We start from the raw sequence: 21,469 nt of genomic DNA, 5'->3' as shown, positions 1-21,469 counted from the left end.
GTATTGGTTTTTTCCTTTGGCAGTTTCCTTCCTAAGAATTACACAGGTAGGTGTTCCCACCTTGGCACAGAAGAAACAAATCCGACTAGGAACCATGAGGTCGCAGGTTCGATCCCTGGCCTTGCTCAGTGGGTTAAGGATCTGGCTTTGCTGTGAGCTATGGTGTAGGTCACAGATGCAGCTCGGATCTGGTGTTGTTGTGGCTGTGGTGTAGGTTGGCAGCAACAGCGCCAATTTGACCCTTAGCCTGGGAACTTCCATATATCATGGGTGTGACCCTAAAAAGACAAAAGACAAGAAAAAGAATTACACAGGCAACTTGGTGATAACGGGATGATAAAACAGAGAGAATTCTAGAGAGGAGCACAGTCAATGTGGTGCCTGGAACCTGAGATCTCTTTTTCACTCCAAGAACTGGTTTGAGGGAGATGTGAACTTCTTTTTTTCCTCTTTCTTTCTGTACCTGAGAAATGGGAATAATAATGATAAAATGCAAGTTTATTTTAGTTTATAATTTTAGCCCTACAACAGCAACAGCAACTATTTATTTAGCAAACTTATATCTCACTTATTTCCAAGCCTTTTTAACCCGTTGCCTTGGGCTTACTTAGTCAACAGGAATGGTGAGTCTGGACTTGGATTCAGAGAAGGTAACCATACCCTAAATTTGCTCTGGAGGCTTGAAGTCATCAGGCTACAAGGTCAAACATGACCCACAGAAGTGTAAACACTACCATATCAGAGGTAGGAGACAGCAATCTTGAAAAATGTTTGCCTGATGGAAATGCATCTAACAACTTGATTTATAAGCCAGAGTACTTCACATTGATTTTCTAATCCCATGAAATATTATTAATGAATAACTATTTAGCTACTTCCTGTAAACTTATGGTTTTTCAGCTCGAAACCTTGGACACAACTTCCATAAAATACCAAGCAAGATACTATGTATAATCACCCACGCGTTTTTCATTAAAGTATCACACCAAGCCTTATTTTTATACAACCATTATATTTAGTCATTGATATAAATTGACAGTCTTCCTTTCCCTTATCATTTTACTAAACTCATAATCAATATCATTTGGAAGCTATACATTTCAAAAAAATTTTTTAAAACATAATAAATTCCAATATGTGAAATTCATTTTCAAAGGGTTACTTTTCAAAAGCCACTCCACCAGTCACTTCTTATCTGTCAGGGCCTGAGAAGGCTATTGTACCAAGCCCAGGTCAACAACCCCATCCCTGGGTAACCAGATGGCCCTGGGGGGTCATAGCTGCAAGGCCCAGGACTACAATCTCACTTCCACTTTTCATGGCAAAGAAAACTCTAGAATCAGCTATGCCACTGTCTTACTAAGACAGCAGTTTTACCTACAAAGATTCCTTGCTTTTGCCGAAATTAGACTTTTAAATTAAAAACTCAGTTCCCAGGGGAAAAAAATAAGAAAAAAAGGCCACTCAAGAATGTCTTTATTCTTAGACAACAGATGTGTGTTCAAGTACCTAAGAGTTATGTCAAAATACCTGCAATTTACTTTGCATGATATAGAAGGAAAAGGGAGAGAGAGAGACAATAAACTGTTAACCACTGAATCCCAGTGATGAGAATGCAATTGTTTGTGGTATCATTTTTTTTTTCAGCTTTTCTATACATTTGAACATTTTCATAAATGTCAACAAATTTTAATATATGCTATTCTACAGGTATAAGAACATAACTTTTCCCTAAACAGAAAGATGTGGATGAGATGGTATGATGGGAGGTAGGATAGGGTGGGCAGACAGCTGTACTGAAGAATTAACTAGTTCCAAACTTTTAAATTTCTCCTGAGTTCCAGATTCTTAGTTACTTGTTGAATCTTGGTTACTTATTATTTGGGAACTTGTTGAGTAGAAATTTTTCTACCCTCAGAATAGCTTAACCACAAAGTGACTACTCAAATAATAAATGATTACAAAACCTTATATAAAGAGACATTTCCCTCATTCACGGTTTCTTACAAAGGTAATAGCATTTAATATACCTGTAAATGATTTTATTTGTCATAAAATACAACAAAACACTCATTATTCCTGTTAAGTAAGCCTAAGGCAATGAGTTGAAAAGGGTATAAATCATGAGATACACGTTTGCTAAATAAATAATTATAGTAGATGTAAAAAATTTCAATACTATAAACTTGAATTTCTTGCTGTATTTTATGCATTATAATTCCTATTTCTCAGGCAAAGAAAGAGCAGCAAGATATCTTTTAATGGAAGATATTCTTCTATTTCCTTCCAACCTAGAGTTCTAAACTGTTCTTCCTCAAATAGCATTGTTAAAATAGCTGTTTACCAAGTTCCTGTTGAGGCTCAGCAGGTTAAGGACCTGATGTTGTCTCTATGAAGATGCGGGTTTGATCCCTGGCCTCACTCAGTAGGTTAAAGATTTCACATTTCCACAGCTGTGGTATGGATTGCAGATGCGGCTCAGATCCAGTATTGTCCTGGCTGTGGCATTGGCCCCACCTGCAGCTCTGACTTGACTCCTCACCTGGGAACTTCCATGTTGCCACAGGTACAGCCATAAAAAGAAAAATAATACATAAATAAAACAGCTGTTTTCTTTATAGTACAACAGTTTGTCAAAATTACATCAAACTTGCAGCAGGTTAAGTCAGGGTGGGGCCATTTCTCATACAGTGTTGGAGGAGGGGGGTAAATTGGTATGATTTTTCTTGAAAGACTTTGACATTATTTATTAAAATTTTAATTTTGTACATCCTCTAACCCAGCAATTCTACTTCTATATGTTAGTTTAGAGCAATCTTATAAAAATGATGTTATTGCATTGTTTCTAATAATATGTAATTGATCATAAAAAATAATCCCAAATAATGGGCTACTATTATCACACTGTCATCACATTAAAAAGAATAGAGTGGTTCTACATTCATCAATACTGGAAAATATTTAAGACATAATGTTAAGTGAAAAAAATAAGTTTCAGAACAGTATATACTTCATGTTTTAAACAAAATTTAAATTTCCATGTAGGTGTGTGTGTCTTATAAGTTAGTAGGTAAATGCATTGAAAAAGTTCTTGAAATACATGTATATCAACTGTTCATTCTGGTCACATCTAGGGCTTTTAAGAAAGCCTGATTGAGAAAAAAGGGTGAAAATGGAGAATTGTTGCTTTTCTTCTGCATTGGGAATTTCCCAATGAGATTATAGACAGATAGTACCAAGTGATTTTTCTTAATTATTTGAAAAATGAAAGCAGTTATATAATTTTAAATGCTCAAAATGTTTCAAATACTGGTTGTTTCAAAATTAATCATTTTACAAACCCACAAATCAGAATACTGGTTACTGATGAGACAACATTACACCAAAAGTTAACTGCATATTGTATTATTATATTTCAAAAACACTGGGGGGCGGGGGGGGGGGGAAACTCAGGAGCTCCACTTAAAACCAGTGTGAAAGCCCCATTATCTCCAGCATGCATAATTTGGAAGAATACTGTTATACCACAGCCCCAACAGGAATCAGAAAAGTTCTGAAAAAATTGTCCCTCATCTGCAATGTCATGGCCATTTGAACAGTTAAGATTATGAAATGGTTGTCATGGAACACTGAAGAGTTTATCAGTGAAACATATTATTTTTAAAGAAAGCCATTCTAATATTCCATGGAGTCCTAAAACAATAAGAGATTTTAACCAACCTGATTTTAAGATACTCTCTGTACGGAAATAAGCAGAAAGTAATCCAATATTTTGTGTGTTTTTGTACTAAATGATATGAGTAGAAAGTAGTAAAACCTATGCACAGAAATCACAAAATAATAAGAATCAGAAAACAAATGAAAAAGAATTACCCATAGGAACATAGGAAGCTTCAAACAAAAGCTCTGAAGAACTTGCAGGGCACATGATTGCTTTACAAAAAAAAAAAAAAAAGTCAACAAAAGAGAAGCCAGGGTTCAGATAGTGATTATAAAACTGAACAAAAAAATTCCAAAAAGAGAGAGCAATAGAACAGAAGGAAAAGATATTTTTGAAAGGTTAAAGCAACATTAAGAGCAAGAGAATAAACAGAGTAAACATGAGTGAAAGAGACACCTGGCTGGTAGGCTTGATAAAATTATTAAAACCACATGGAAGAAAATATATTAAAATATTGTAGAGAAAATAATGCACGTGAAAGGCAGAGCAAAGAAATCTAACATACGTATAATCGGTATTCCTAAAAAAGACAAGAAACTAAATGGAATAAAACATGTATCCAAAGGTGGAATAGGAAAAAGATGTATTAAATAAGACATCTTTAGATTAAAATATACACATTTTAAGGTGAATATAATTTTATTTAATTAATTAGTGTATTTATTCATTGTCTTTTTAGGGCCATACCCATGGCATATGGATTTTCCCAGGCTAGGGGTCTAATCGGAGCTGTAGCCACCAACCTGTGCCACAGCAACACCAGATCAGAGCTGTATCTGTGACCTACACCACGGGTCACGGCAACGCTGGATCCTTAACCCTCTGAACAAGGCCAGGGAGCAAACCTGCGTCCTCATGGCTACTAGTCAGATTGTTTCTGCTGAGCCACGAGGGGAACTCCATAGTGAATGTAATTTTTAAAACATAAAGGAAAGAAGTCTTAGAAATGTTATTTTCAAAACCAAGACAGTATTTCTATCTACATGACAAACACTTAGTCTTAAAAATACATGGCTTATTCAAATCGAAAGTGCATGACTGTCCTGATTCCCTTGTCTCCAACTATGAATCTTCTTAGACCTTCTACTTCAAGGAACAGGACACAGAAGTATTCCAACAAACATGCACACTTATCTCCTGTTTAATATCATTAATTTATGTTCTTTTTAAAGTAAATGTGTTATATTTTCCCTTCATTAATCCTTATAAAACACTTCCATTAAATAAGGTGGGAAAGGAAATGAACATTTTAACTATGGTTCTTTCTCTTACTCATTTTCTCATATCCTCTTCCCATTCCTTTCTAAACAATTTCTTTAATGTATTAAAATACATAGCCAATACTAATTAGATTTTGTATATAAACACACAGACACATACCTTTATCCAAGCATGGGCACAAACTTAACACAAAGAGAAGAAAGATAGTTCCGTTTGTGATGGCAAGTACCAGAGTCTGTGTTTCCCTCCATAAGAAACCAATGACCTTAAGTGGAATAATGTGTATTTGCTGCATAAATCAGGAGTTAAAGTTGCCTTTCATCTTCATACTGCAAATAATTTTTCCTTAAGTCATTAAAGTGGGTAAAAACTAATAAGGAGGAAGTTTCTGTAGAGCTACTAATGTTTCTAGATCCGGGTCTGATTAGTGATCATACAAATGTATTTACTTTGTTGTGATAAAACACTGAGCTGTATGTTTAAGTGTTCTTTGGTGCATGTTTCTGTATGTATGCTATACATGCAGAATAAAAAGTTTACATTAAAAAATGAAGCATTTTTCTAACAAAGCTGTATCAATGTTTGTTAACCAAGTGATGACTGCACATTTGAGCACTCAGGTTACAGCAAGTACCCATTAGGGTACTAGCTGACCTCGGGTTCCACCAAGATGGGATTTTAAGCTGAAGTCAGGGTTCTGTGCTCCCTTTTATGGTACATACATGGCAGAGAGTCACTCTTACTCTCCCTCCCTCCCTCCCTTCCTCTCTCTAGCCCTATCTCTCTCTATCTCTCATTCTCATTCTTAGTCCCTCCACAAATCTAAACACTCCTCAGGGCCAAAAAAGACTGTGTTTAGTTTCACCTGTAAAGATAAGTACAATCTGTGTCAACTGCCAAAATGTATCATCATACACTATTTACTTTAGCAATTCCCATTCAGAGCAGCTTCCTGATTCTTTTAGGTTGGCTTTTAAAAATAGGGCAATGAGAAGTCTCTAGCAGCTAAATGCATCCAATTCAGAAAAGCTGTTAGACAATTTCAAAGGAATAAAATTTCTTAGATTTGACTCCTCCCCAGTAAAGAATTAGATATTGGCTGGGACAACAGAATGGAGAGAAAGACTAACCAGATTAGGTTCTCCTTTTAATGCAACAATTGTATCTCATCTTCAGTTCTGCAAAAGGCATATGGAGGTTCCCAGGCTAGGGATCTAATCAAAGCTGTAGCTGCTGGCCTACACCACAGCCACAGCAATGTCAGATCTGAGTCCAATCTGTGACCTACACCACAGCTCACAGCAATGCCAGATCCTACTGCACAAGGCCAGGGATCTAACCCACAACCTCATGGTTCCTAGTCAGATTCGTTAACCACTGAGCCACGACGGGAACTCTCTATTACTTATATTTTTTAAACACACCAAAAAATTTAAGTTAGCATAATGGGAGGTCATAGCTCTTTTTAACCATCCTTCTCAGTAGATTTGGCTCAAACTCACTACTACCCTGATAAATGTGAGTAGTAACAGAACAGCTGATAACCAGGGCTCAGGACCAAAAAATAAGGGGGTCAACCAACCAGGAGATTCAGCTTACCCAGGTGACCTTCAATTTGAAGCCAAGGAGGGAGAAGTAAAGAGAAGATGTTGAACTACTAAATGAAAAGGAGCCAGCAGTTATTAAAAGGAGTTGTATACCACGGCCTTAAATTGATGACTAGTTGTCCTCTACTGGATCTTCTATGACTTCACTCCATGCCAACATGTGGGCAGGCTGGTGGGGGTGAGCAGGAGGCAGGGCATACGTACCAACAATGGCAAGTCTTCTGCCTGCTTGGAGATGCATGACCAGAGCCTGCCTCTGAGAGAGGCAAGTTCAGAGCATTGGAATTTTTTAACACTTCCTTCATTCAACTCTAAGATATAGTTCAAAGTTTATTTCAGGAGCCCAGTTCTTTCAAATAAACCACAGGTGCCTACCACTAGCAAAAGTAAGCTTTACACATTGGAAAACTCAATAAAACCATGAGCAAAAAAATACATACACAGAAAAATCACTTGATTGCCTGAACACTCCGTAGAAATAAGGAGTTTAACAACTGCCACCTGGATATCTATTTTTGTTCTCTTTCCCAGTCCCTTTGCAATCCTGCAAGCAGCCATTTCAGTGTGGGTGCTTAACACACGCTGGAGTGAAAATGGGAAGAAAATAAAACCGTGCATGATCTCAATAACATAGGACAAATGTGCTCTGGAGGAACTGCCACTCCAAAAACTGGTCCTGGGGATCTGCAGAATGAGTTCTGCTCTCAGGACCTCCAAACTACACTTAATGGGGAGCCCTTCAATCACATGTTTTTTAAAAGCCATGAAATGTGGTACACTGACCAGTGAGGCAGGCAACACATCTCAGCCACCAGGCGATGCTTCTCCCCATAACCACCCTCCCCTACCCATAGGGAGAGGCAGGGTAGCCATTTCTGTTATAGAAATACACCTGGTGGGTGACCAGACCAACTTGGGTTTAACAGTGCAAACCCTCAAGTGGGGTGACCAACTGTTCCAGTTTGTCCTGGGCTGAGGAGTTTCCTGGGACAACACCAGAGGAACTGGGACCAGGTGGTTATTCTACAATGGCACTGAGAGGGTCCCATAGCAGCAAGACTCTCTCAGGACCCGGATCTGGACTCCGCTGGGTGGCACAGGGCAAGTTGCTACATTTATCTCTACAGGCTTTGGTGTCCTGATATAGAACATGGGAGGTGGAGATTTCCAGCTCACCAGTATTTCTCAAAATGTGGTTTTCAGAACATCTGTGCCCTAAAACAGCATCTGGCAGTGGTGTTCCAGAGGTGGTGGTAGGGATATAGTAGGAACGGTGTGCCCTGGTTTTGGGAGGGGTATTTTTTCACTCTATCAATTCTATGTTTAGAATTGGCTTCATGTGGCACTAACAAAAAGCAGACCGACTTTTAGTCAATTTTATTATTTTCCTTTAAATCTATGGATAGGTTCCTGCATGCACCCAGGACAGACCTCTCCCATCCCCACCCTCCACTTCAGTACAACACTGGTATCTGACATGTGACAGCCCCAAATATTTTGCATTTATGTAAAAAAAATTTTTATTAAGCTATAGTTGATTTACAATGTGTCAACTTCTGCTGTGCAGCAACGTGACCCAGTCATACCTACGTACATTCTTCTCATATTATCTTCCATCATGTTGTATCACAAGAGACTAGATGCAGTTTCCTGTGCTATAGAGTAGGAGCCCCAAATATTTTCAACGAATGGGTTTTCAATTTACTAAGTAGAAAGTCTATGGCTCTGTTAAACTATTATTGAATTAAAGTAGAGGCAGTTTTTGGTAATGTGTCATTCTACAGCATTGTGGTTTCATCTTTGCCTTACTTCCTCATTTAAAAGACAACCCACCACAAATGTCATATTTGCACTCTATTGGTGCCTTAAGAAATTAAAAGGCTTGTTAAACTTTTTACATGGTAAACTAGGTCCTCAAGAATTATATGTTTAAGTCATGCAGAGCTGAAAAAGTACCTCTAGTTGAAAACAGGTACAAATCCCTTCTGGATTAATTCGGTCAGGCTAGGTTAGCCATATTCCACCATTGGAAGCTCAAATTTGGGGGTGCAGATTTTGTTTCTCTTTAGGACAAAAATACACATATTTATTATTTTCAGCTAATTTTGATGTTTGCCCCTTCAGAAATATAATCCCAAGGACACAAGACTGAATTTCTTTCTCCTTAAGGATAAAATTAAGACCATCCACAAAGGTTAAAATTCTATAAGAAATCAATAAATGTCAGTCTCAAGGCTTTTCTTTTTCTTTTATTAGAAAAAAAAAATACATTTCTGAGTTGTCTAAATAGTCACATACAGTCCCTGCAAAGTGCATTACACGAGGGTGGGGTGTGTGAGGCCCAGCTCTTCACTATACTGCTATGATTATTTTCTGCTGACTGTAACTGGAAGAAGCAATATGCTCCTTGGAGGGAAAAAAAGAGAAGAGAGACAGAAGAGGGAAAGATAAAAGAGAAAGTAAAACTCAAATGTCTACACTGGAAACCCCAGTGAAAGCAGGAATGGAGTCTGTCATACACATTCACAACATAAAGGAAATGCCAATAAAAGGGTTTCAAAAATATCATGGTGAAGTCTCATTTCTGGAAATCAGGGTTCTAGCAAACACTCAGAAAGCAACTGTGTGTGTGTGTGTGTGTGTGTGTGTGTGTGTGTGTGTGTACACCTTCAATAAACCTAAAGAGAAGTAATCACCTCTACCAACGAGGCGCTGCCCTAAACACAATGGATCCTTTACCTCCATTAGTCTTCACAACAACCCTAGGAGTTTCAAATGGAAAGTGAGCATGAAGAAATTAAGTAATTTGTCCCTTGGTCTGTGACATAGCCAGAATTCAGTCTAGAGCTTAAATCAATACAAATGGTGAATCTGATGTCTGCCATTACCAGTGGTTTAATACCCAATCCATTTTCCCTGGAGACCATGTGCAATAAAAAAAGGCTGTTCAAGGCCAGATGGGGCAGTGGGAAATAGATTGGTACACTTGCCTAAGGCATCCTTCCACAGAAAGGCAGCTGCCAGAGAAAACATCTAGTGGAAGACTATCTTGCTGGACCCTCTCCAAAGGCAAAGCCCCCTGAGAATGCTTCAGGCTGTTAGTGGTACATAGCTGCCCATCATTAGAATAAATCCCTACCATTAAAAATCGTTTTCTGCCACCAAATACAAGCAAGTCTCTGGCCTACAATCCACTCTTAACAGTTGAGAAGAAAAGGCTGAGAGAAGCATTCTCCTCCCTAAACAGGCGTCACACGGAAAAGATTGGGGCTTCGATATCTGTTTGAAACTCTAAATATTGACTCTTCAACAGACCAAGTAAATCCTCCAGTTCCAGGATCAAATATATAAGCTGTACAGCCTCTATAAGCTGCACGCTCTCCTGACCCACCCCCCTCCTCACACACAGCCAACATGTAAAATCACATTACAAAACATTATTTCTCAAGTAATACACTGGACTGTACTAGGCTATTGACTTTTTTTTTTTTTTTTTTGTCTTTTTGCCATTTCTTGGGCTGCTTCCGCGGCATATGGAAGTTCCCAGGCTAGAGGTTGAATCGGAGCTGTAGCCACCGGCCTACGCCAGAGCCACAGCAACGCGGGATCCGAGCCGCATCTGCAGCCTTCACCACAGCTCACAGCAACGCTGGATCGTTAACCCACTGAGCAAGGGCAGGGACCGAACCCGCAACCTCATGGTTCCTAATCAGATTCGTCAACCACTGAGCCACGATGGGAACTCCTATTGATTATTTTTAACACAATGTATTTTTTAAGAACCGGTTTTTGTTTAGACCTTTTTAACTATATTTTTGCAGAGAGTCTTTCAATATCACAAAGTAGGCACAGTCCCCATTTTACACGCAAGGAGATCAGATGACAGAGGGTATTCCCATCCCCTGGTGAGTAGCTGAGAAAGGGCAGTGTCTGGATTTAAACCCAAGTTTCACAGTCTTTCTGGTACTCCATCCATTTTCCTTTTAATTCTAGTTAGGAATACACATTTCTAATAAATCCCTATAAACACACACAACAGTAACATAATTTAACACAGTCACCCTTGAGTGCAGCGATGCAAAGACATACACACTCCCAATGACACATAATGCCCTTACATTCTCTTAATCTCCATCATGCCTAAGTGGCTGACTGCTGGGTTCTCAATATTCCTTCACTCAAGCTATTGTGTCCAAAAACTGCCACTCTGCTTAATCTATAAGGTCACTTTATTCTGCTTTGAAATGGTGATCTATTAAGACAAGATTTATAGAGCTACTCAGAGTAGCTGGTAGCTTTTACTCTGATACTTGCCAAACTGTATTCACCCTCCACCCCACCCCGCAAGAGTTTAGGTGGTTTTATCTATCCTCCTCCCCCACTCTTAACCTGGTGCTTCTCCTCTGCTCTCTCAACTGCCCTGTGTTTTTAAAGGATCTGTAGCAAAGAGAAGCAGAAGGATGGAAGGGGGAGAGGGAGAAAGAGGGAGAGGGAAAAAAAGAGAGTGAGAAAGAAAGAAAGAGAGAGGGAGGGGGGGAGAGAGAGGAAAGTGGAAGGAAGGATGGAGAAGAGGGAGGGAGAAAGAGAAGGAGGGAGCAAGGGAGGAGGAAAGAAGGAAGGAGGAAGGAAGGAAGGGAGGGAGCAGGGAGGGAAGAAGGGAGGGAGGGAGCTTCAGGACAGCAACAATAGCTTTGTAACACGGAAACCTCAAAGACATGATGTGACATTTATGTAGACACTGGCAAGCCACAAATAAATGTTATTCATAGGTTACTGTGTGAAAAAAAAGGCTACCCAGTAAAGGAATGCATCCTTCCTGCAATGAAAACTATTTGCCCATCTCCAAACCCACCCCTGCCAATAACAAGCCCCACAATCCAATACAAAAGCAGGAATAGGAAGCAAGAGTGGTCCAAGAGAAGTTCATTTTGAAGGCTAGTAGCGAGGAAAAGAACATTCTCCTAAAAAAAAAAAAAAAAAAACCCTGCCTAAAATGCTCTCATAAATGAATCATAGAAAGAAGTGTTTTGTACTAGGACCAAATATCACTATTAACTTTGAAAACTACTCTTCAATAGTATGTACCTGCCATGGCTTGCAATCGACTGCCATAAGGTAGTATTTGAGTAAAATCATTTTCAAATGTTCAACTGTTTAAATTATTCGCTTACAAAACAAGTACAAAATTAAATTGAAAAATAAGGAGGAAGGTCAGATCTGATCCACAGCAAAAGCTTCCAGAGGAAAGATCTCTGGCCTAGGCCCCTTGTCTTACTAGAATTTTATCCCATCATCCTGGTTAGTTCTAGGGGCCCTCTGAAACTATACAATATGCTTTTCCAAAGACACTTTGCTCTCCTTTTCCATACATGCCAGTTATTAAATTGCCATATGAACAAATGGACTGAAGGATGCTGTTTGGTTGAACTGTCTTCCAAAAAAGGCCCTCGACCTTCCTTCCCACCAACCTCACCTCCCACCCAGCTGATCCCAGAGAGAAGACGGGATCTCCTAGATACCAAGGGGATTATTCATTTTAAACCAAAAGAAATGAGATCAAAAGGACTATGATGTTTTATCCTAACTAGAAAACCATCAAGCTTAGAAAATGAAACCAGGTATTTCTGGTGATGTTTTTCTTCTGTCAGTGAATTTTCTTTTGTTATTATTATTATTATTATTATTATTATTATTAGTTGTGATTTAAAAAACATGTAAAATTTACCACCTGAAACATCTTTAGTGTTAAATTCAGTGGCATTAAGTACATTCACATTGTGCAACCATCGCCACCATCCATCTCCAGGACTCCTTCATCTTGCAAAACTGAAACCCTGTACCCATGATACAATAACTCCCCCTTCTCTCTCCCTCCAGCTCCTGGCAACCACCAACTTTATGCATTTGACTATTATAGGTACCTCATATAAGTGCAAACTTATGGTGTTTGTTTTGTTGTGACTGGCTTATTTCACTTAGCATAATGTCTTCAAGGTACATCCCTGTTGTTGTATCTGACAGAACCGCCTTCCTTTTTAAGGCTGAATCACATTCTATTGCATGTACACACCACATTACGTTTCTACATTCACGTGTCCAACACTTGGGTTGCTTCCACATTTTAGCAATTGTGAATAATATTGCTATGAACATAACGTGTACAAATATCTCTTTGACACCTGCATTCAATTCTTTTCGGGCATATATCAGAAGTGGAACTGCTTGATTGTACAGTAATTCTATTTTTAATTTTCTGAGAAACTTCCATATTGTTGTCCACAGTGGCTATACCATTTTACATTTCCACCACCAAGGCATAGAGCTCCAATTTCTTCACATCATGAATAACACTTGTTCTTTTCTTTTCTTAATAGCAGTCATCCTAGGAGTTCCCGTCGTGGTGCAGTGGTTAACGAATCTGACTAGGAACCATGAGGTTGCAGGTTCGATCCCTGGCCTTGCTCAGTGGGTTAAGGATCCAGCGTTGCCGTGAGCTGTGGTGTAGGTTGAAGACGCGGCTCGGATCCTGCGTTGCTATGGCTCTGGCTACAGCTCCCATTAGACCCCTAGCCTGGGAACCTCCATATGCCACGGAAGCAGCCCAAGAAAGGGCAAAAAAAAAATAGCAGTCATACTAATGAGTGTGAGGTGATAACTCACTCTGGTTTTGATTTGCATTTCCCTAATGACTGGTCTAATAAGTTGCCTTTATCCAAACATTCAGAGAAACAATATGAAGGTGTTCAGGCTCCATCTCTGAGTTTTCCTTCATAAAAACTCATTCATTCTTAATCCCACAAACTTCCTCCAGCTTGCTCTCTGTCTCATCCTCCAAAATAAAGCCAGGATATTATCTACTTCATCCTCTTGAATGCATCCCTTCCAAATATGGAGAATCTGAGACGCTTCTTTCCTGATGAAAATGACTTAGGCTGTTGGGGAGAAGCAGGAGGCAGCAAGAAATAAGAGTATAAACACATGACTAGAGAAATAGACAATACAAGACCATTCTGCATTAAAATATTTTTTTAAAAATTCAAAGGCCACCATTTCCTACCCAAAAAGTGGGGAAGCTCATCCCAATTGGAAAACATGCATGAATTCACAGAAAATGAAATACAAGTGCTTAATGAATATTTGAAATAAGTTAACCATGAATAACATAAAACACACAGCACAACAGTAATTTTTTTTCAACCTTAAAAGCAAAACCTTCCTCAAATAACAATCTGCATGCTAGTAAGGAAATACAAATGGATATAATCTTTCTGGACAACAATTTGGCAATTTGTATCTAGGAAGGACACTAAGATGTTTGTTTATCTTGTGGACTTAGAAACGCTACTTCTAGGAAACATTCCTTAGGAAATCATCAGTAATTGAAAGATTTACAAACACAAACTGTAAACAGCCTAAATGTCCAACAATAACATAGGGAATGGTTAAATGAATTATGGTATATCCAATAGCATAGAATAATTTACGGTTATTGAAAATACATTTGAATAAGTTGAATTACATAGAAAATGTTCAGATTCTATCATTAAATAGCAAAAGGCTGCACATGGAATCATATATACCTACAGTACGAGCTCACGATACTTGCTTTAAAATAAGCGAGCTGCAAAATTATTAGGAGATGAAGAACCTGGTTCTAAATGCCTACCTTGTTATGTTAAGCTGCATGAAGTTAGGTGCATTTCCTGAAGTTTTAATCCTTAGTGCCGTCTGTAAAATATTGGGGAAATTAACATCTACCTCACAGAACTTGTATGAGGACTATATAAAGTAAACCATGTGAAGTAATAAAGTCATATTAGGAAATAAAATATTAGCTGTTGTTATTTTTTAAGTAAAGTTAAAAAGTTACCCATTAAAAACAGTAGTCACTTGCAACAGTCCAACATAAAACAAAACAAATGGTAAACAAAACTCCATGTTACAACTTCAGATCATGTGCCCTGGATATTCAAATACCCACCTCAGTCCCCAAAAAGGCATCAAGAGAATCACCATTTTGTGTTCAACCAGGGCAGAACACAGGCATTTGGAGAAGTTGATACAAATTAGAATGGCAGGAAAAAGTGACAACAAAAGAGCTTACTGAGATCCTTTTTTTTAAAACAGGGGGTGTGGGAGGGAAGGGGCCAAAGAATAACTTTAGGCAGAAAGATTCTCAGGGCATCACTGATAAAGAAGGATCCTTGTAATAAAGTGGCAATCATGCTAACCTCTTATTTTTACAAAAAAAAAAAAAAAGAAAGAAAGAAAAAGTGGCTGCCTAAAAACATTAGGTGATACACTAGTTACTAGCAAATAAAATCTGGAAACTTCAGTATCCTGACTTAAAAGTGCTTAAGAAAGAACCGATCAAATGAAGATGGATGGGAGCGCAAACAAACAACATAGTTTTGAGGGTCACGACTTTGTAAGAAATACATGAGCAACAGCTCTAGAAAATCTGGTTTGCCCAGTGACAGAAGAAGGAATGTAAGTGCAAGAAATAAACATTTAAAATCTTCCGTGTACAACAGGGACCTAGATCCACCAAGGAAGAAGTGTTACAGGGTAAAACAGGTGACAGAAGCCTGAGGTGGTGCAGTGCAGTGATCTCCCCCGAGAGAGCCAGGGGACTCATCTGATGATGGAAGAAATTCACCTGAAACTCTACTTTTCTGCCATTGCCACCAGCCCTTCTCCATCACAGAAGAGAAACCACTTCTGAAATACCTTACGGACTGTAACTCAGGAGGAAAAAAAATCTCATCTTGTCTACGGAGAATTCAGATATTTTCAACAAAAAAGACAAAGTGAACTCAGGCATTTTTTTTTTCATCATTCCTTAATGACATTAAATCATTTATGGTAATTAAAGTTATTTCTTACCTGCCTTCCCCATCATTCTAAGGTGCTGTCCATTAAGGGTAGTGGTATGTCTTTTATCCATAAATCAACCTATTTGACACATAGCGACACTACTGCACCCTGTAAATGCAAACCCTTGTTTTGCAAGATGAGGAAGAGGTACTCAAGTTCTGCAGAGAATAGCTTCACTCTGATTTTAGGTTGTTTTCCAACAAAACATCCACTGTAACCCAATTTTTCTATCCCGGTTGGAAATTATAGGAATCAGTCTGTTTGTGTCTGAGCCAAACTCTTGCTTCTTACACCCAGTCTGGCAAAGCAGGTATCGGTAGTTTTAACCTGAATCACATCATCATTTAACAAGTGAAACAGGTATATTTAACGAGTTAAATATCTAGAATGACTGCATGAGAAAAACCATGTTTGTATGCAAGTTGTTCTCAAGGACTCTGTCTTGGCCATTCCAGCTGCTATAAGAAAAAAAAACACCACAGTCCAGGTGGTTTATAAGTAACAGAAATTTCTCTCTCATAGTTCTGGAGACTGGGAAGTCCATGAACAGGGTGCCAGCAGATCTGGTGTCTGGTAAAGTCAATCTTCCTGTCTCACAGACAGCCATCTTTTTACTATGCCCTCATGTGAGGGAAGGGGTAGGGAGCTCTCTGGGGCCTTTTTTTATAAAGGCACTAACCCCATGCACAAAGTCTCCACCCTCATAACCTGGTCACCTCCCAAAGTCCCCACCTCTTTATGCATCACCTTGGCTGTCAGGAGTGCATCTAATGGATTTTGAGGGGATCTAAACATTTTTTAGTCCACTGTACACTCCACTCTTCTAAAAGAGATCTGATATCACTCTCTTCATCACAGGTACATCAAAGGAACATCCTTCAGTAGGAAATTCACCTTACATCCCACTTTTCCCCCGGCAGTCATTCACTCACACCCCTCTCCCTTCTAACCATCAGGAGGAATACATTCTCACTCATTTTCTCTCTCTTCTCTCCTCAATGGTTTGATCCAAGGCTGCTGACAAGGCAAAGACATTAAGTAAACTCATAAGAAAAACTGACCCGCTGGCCGAACATTCCCTCTGACACAATCGAGACACTATTGTTCCTTGAGCAGCTGGAGGCAGTAGGTCACTATTTGGCTGAATGAGCCAGGCAAAACTGGTGTCTCCAGAAGAATGACAGTTGTCACGTAGCTTGGCACTTGGAGAGCCTACCTGACAGGTATGAGCTGCTCACTTTTACCCAGCCACCACAAGAGGTGCCAGGTATAGTTTGGGGTCCATGTACACAGAGGTCTGAGTTGGAGTTCCCATTGTAGCTCAGTGGGTTAAGAACACAACTAATATCCATGAGGATGCAGGTTCTGTCCCTGGCCTCACTCAGGGGGTTAGGGATCCAGCATTGTCGTGGGGTACGGTGTTGGTCACAGACGGGGCTCAGAACCTGTGTTGCTGTGGCTGTGGCAGCTACGATTTGAACCCTAGCCTGGGAATTTCCATATGCCTCAGGTGTGGCCCTAAAAAGCAAAAAATCAAAAACAAACACACAAACAAAAAACCCCAACAAACCCCACAAGGAACAAAACCATTGGCTAGAATGCACATATTAAAAAAAAAAGAAAGAAAGAAAGAAAGAAAAGAAAAAAAACAAATTAGCCTGCTTCAAAGTTTCATGAGATAACAATAGAAGGCTTCAAATATATAGGATTCCTGCAGGAACCAGATAATTGGGAAGGTGCAAGCAACCGTAAGATGACAAAGGCTACCTGCTCCACTGTACAGATGAGAAAATAAGGCAGAGAGAAATTAGCTGGCTGCTCCACTGTGAGGTAAGTTTGATGAGAACTCGAATATTCTGATGCTCAATCAGTACTTTCTGTATCTCTCTCCTAAACCCGCAAGGAAGAAAATGCACTGTTACCTTTTATAACAGTAACTCAAAAAAATTTTATTCCCAAAGAGATATTCAGCAGAACTTTAATCCCACATTTATGAATACCATAGCAACACACATTTTTAAATGAACTTAGAAGACGCATTTATTATAATTCCAGAGAATGGCTTACTGAGCCTAAGCAAGCATTAAATCAAGAAAATTCAAAGAGATGATAATGCTACATTATTAAATAATATGTGTTCCTTGTCAATAAGCCAACAACATAATATAACATGCACTACAATTTTCATTCTAGGAGAAACCACTGTGATTTTTTTAAAAAAACATATTTTATTCAATCAGGTCATATCAATGGTGGCCCTTCTGGTCCCTAGTCTAAGTTCAGTGTGGTATAAAGGCTATGCTAGAAAGCACTAAGCTTTGGGCTATTCATAGACTCAGCCAGAAGTCACTGAATTTAGGCTGCTCCGTTTTTAAACAACCATGCTGGACTTTCATATTGTTGTCCATATGGTACTATAACGTGGCACTGTTCTGGACACCAGTGCCTTCACTGCCAACATCCCAACAGTAGGGGTGACAAAAAAAGACAGGACTGCTTAAATGAGCAAAGCCCAAGTCAGTCAATTCTTTAGTATTTCTCTTTACAGAAATAAATACAGAAGACTGAGGAGAAGGAACTCAAATTCACAATTTTAGCCTCAGCGAGGACATTAAAGACCCCCCCATTTAATAGAAACCAAAGTCTTGGATAATCAGGTATTTCATAGCTATGCTCTCAGCTTTAAAATAAATGACAACAGAATAGAATCCTGAGGGAATTATTTCTATTACAAAAACATTTCATTTTACAAAGGGATTCACAACCAGTTTCTTTAAATCATGTTACACATTACAGAATACTGCAAAAGAAAAAGATTTATGCACAACGTGTTAGGAGGGTAACAGAAGTGAGTTGTACCAGTGCCAACAATATCGGTTGGTTCAGTTACATTGATTTAGGTCCTTGATGGATGCTCAGATGAAGGAGGCTAGAAGTTGGAGGCCAAAATGTGTCGTTTAGGTTTGAGAAGAGGAGAATCATGCAGAACTTGTAATTCTGGATACACATAGTATATCTATACCCTTGGATTTTCAGAGAATCGAAGAGAGTCCAAATGGTTAAAGACAGTTATCTCTACTGTTAAGAAGAAATAAAGTAGAGCCCCCTCCCCTTTCAAAAGTCAGTAGCATCCTGTGCAATATGGGCCATACTGACTATTATGCTGAACATTAGTCATAAACCTTCACTTTCCATACAGGCCATTAAATCACTTCTACTTGGATCAATGGCCTGAAAGTAGCAGACCAACTCTCTACATATCAATAAGAGGACATTTGCTGTGACAGTTGAAGGCAGCTGACCCCTTTGTGTAAATTCTAAGTCAAGTCATGGGACTGTGTAAAAGAAAAAGATGTTCAGAAACAGGAAAAACGAACTTCCAGTTTTCGACTATGACATTAGTGTTTGGTTTGTTTTGTTTTAAAGCAGAGAAAGTCAAAGCACAAAGCTATCTCCATTCTCTAACAAATTTGCTTTTGACAACCAAATGAACAACCTGGAATCAGCTTTCTGCATACAGGTCAACAGCTGACATGCTTTCGTTTTCCAAAACATAAGACTACACATTTCCTTCAAATACATTAGCTAGCTAAAAGTGAGCCCAACCAGAATTATTAGCCAGACTGATCAGATGTCAATTAGCAACTGTGTATGGAGCCCCTACTATGTGTCACCACAGAGCAACCCACTGCTCCTGAGAGGCTCTTTCTGGAGAGATTGCAAGGTTAGATATGAGCTCCTATTTTCTGTAAGTAAACATTTGCTCTACAAGCAACTCTAATCCTGCGAATACACCCACTTTCTCAGAGTCTCAAGCACTGGATAAGATCAATGATGTACCTGTTCTAGATTCCAATCATTTTAAAATAGGTCTTTAAATCTGTTCCTTTGTGCATGACAATCTCTGCATGTGAACAGCTTAGTTCTCATGCAACATTGCCCATTGAAAAATACACCTTCCTTAAACAAAAGATACTTTCTGTTCCCCTGAAGCATTGTCTGTTGCCATTTCCAGCAACAAATGACACAAAAGACAAATTCTGCCATCCTCAATAGTGGTTTGGGACAAACAGAAACACTCAAAAAAAGAGAGCAAAAGCTTAAGAAACAAAACCAAGGTGAGTTGGGGGCAGGGGAGGCGAGGTGAAGTGGAAGTGAGAAGTGGAGTCTATACTCTGTGATCTGATAAATTCACCCTCCGCTGATGAATGGGGAACAGGGGAGGGGAGAGAAAGGGAACGGAAGGTTTTCAGCTGAGAAAAAGAAGTAAGTGCTGCTGTCCGGGTTTTGTTTCAATAGCACCAGCAGAGTGCAAGGCAGGCAAAATCTAGTTCAGTGACTAAGACTGATTCAATGAGAGTAACACAACTTTGTTTATGACACAATGGAGCTAGCTAACCAAATCCAGGAATTATACAAACAAAAATATGAAAATTCTTTAAAATTGTTTAGGTGTGTTCTGGTACCAAGTGGTTATTCGCAGGAAACCCCCATCAGTTTAATATCACCATTTTGCAGTCTGTGCACCCGTCCTGTCATAGTCCTGTCATAGCCTCTTTTAAAGAAATCGCTAATGGCCCACCCATAGTGTCGGAAACCTACGAACTACTGTCACCTATCTCGCAGCACTCTACTCCTGATATTCAGAAACCAAATAGCGGCCAGAAGCTAAGGAGTCCCCGGTGAATTCATCCGATGCCCAGTCCAGCGTGCGAGGCTCCTCTGCACTCGGGGCCGCGCGGCCGTACCGTTCCCGGCTGTCAGGTGGTGGCGACAGGGCTCGGCGGGGAAGCCCTGCCTGGCAGCGCGGCGTGCCGGAGCGGTGGAGAGGGACAAGCCCCGCGGTGTGCGGCGCGTCGCGCACCGGCCGTGGCTCACCTTTGTTCGCCTGCCCTCGCCGCGAGAAGGGAGCGCCGGCAGAGGAGGAGTGCGGGGGGTGATTCCCAATGCTCCGCAGACCCTCCCCGGCCCCCCGGAGGAAATCCGAGGTTAAGCCAGACCCTCTCTGGCTTCCAGAACCGCTGACAGGCTGAGGGGTCAGTAACCCCTTTCCGAACACAAAGGTTGGGAGGAGTGAGCGCGAGCGCTGGGGGCGCGAGTGCGTGCGCCACAGAGCACCCGAGTGTGCGTGTGCGCGCGAGGGTGTGCACGCGAGGGTGTGCGTGTGTGTGTTTGTGTGTGTGTGTGTGTTTATGTGGGGGGGGGGAGGGGAGGAGCGCTCCAGCCCGTCTTACCTCTCGAAGATGAGTCGTACCATGAAGATGCAGAAGGCCAAGGGGAAGGCGAGATACAGGTCCTCAGCCTGAGGGAAGGTGGCTTCCTCCGTGTTCTTCAGGTCTGCCCAGGTGACATTGTGCGGGAGCCAAAACCTCTCGTTCCAGAACCAGGCTAAGATCCCTGCCATCTTGCTTTGTCCACTCCCGTCCGGGGCTCCCGCGGCCCGCCGAGCTCTCTGCAGCGCAGGGCGCCCAGGGATGCGCGTGCGGCTGGCCCGAGACTCTGCCGCCGCCGCCTCCTCCTCCGCGGCCGCTGCTCTCGAAGGCTCGCGGCGAGCCCCGGTTTTCTCCTCCCTCCGGCCGCGTTGGGGAAAGAAGCCGCCTCGCCCGTCACATGGCAGCTCGGGCCGCTGGCCCTGATTGGCTGGCCGTCGCGTCAAGCAGCTAGGCACACGCGGTCGGCTCGCCCACGCCCGGAGGGCAGGGCGCCGCCGCTGCGCCCAGGGCACAGGGGCACCACTCCCGGGAGTGCCGCCCGGCCCCCCGCTCACAGTGCTTAGGGCAGCGACCTCGGGCGACCGCGGGAATCCGTGTGGGCCCTCAGGCTTGCTCGCACATGCTCAGAACGCCAGCTCCTGCTCACAGGAGTTTCAGGGGTCTCGGTCCGCTTACTTTGCGTCTTCGGGCGGTGGGGAGGCAGGTAGGGGCCGGGGCAGATCTTCAGAACCACTCCTGTTCTGAAAGACAACATCAAAAGGAGAAGTAGGGGGCGCAAAGAGCAAAAGGAGGAAGAAGTAGCAGGCAAGGAGTCATCCACTCCAGCGCTT

At 40.9% G+C, this 21,469-nt stretch overlaps 1 protein-coding gene across 1 annotated transcript in view; it reads right to left on the bottom strand.

The window, feature by feature from the left end:
• CERS6 (ceramide synthase 6) overlaps nucleotides 1-21,004 on the bottom strand; it is a 330,585-nt gene extending 309,581 nt beyond the window's left edge. Inside the window, exon 1 of the mRNA XM_047772807.1 lies at nucleotides 20,661-21,004. Within this exon, the coding sequence (XP_047628763.1) occupies nucleotides 20,661-20,830 (170 nt within the window). The 5' untranslated portion in view covers nucleotides 20,831-21,004. The remainder of the gene's footprint in view (nucleotides 1-20,660) is intronic.
• Between the last annotated feature and the right edge of the window lie 465 nt (nucleotides 21,005-21,469).

The sequence above is a fragment of the Phacochoerus africanus genome, chromosome 3 (genome assembly GCF_016906955.1).
Source record: "Phacochoerus africanus isolate WHEZ1 chromosome 3, ROS_Pafr_v1, whole genome shotgun sequence".
NCBI lineage: Eukaryota > Metazoa > Chordata > Mammalia > Artiodactyla > Suidae > Phacochoerus > Phacochoerus africanus.
The sequence above is the reverse complement of the archived record's forward strand: the minus strand, read 5'-3'. Positions and strand labels throughout refer to the sequence as shown.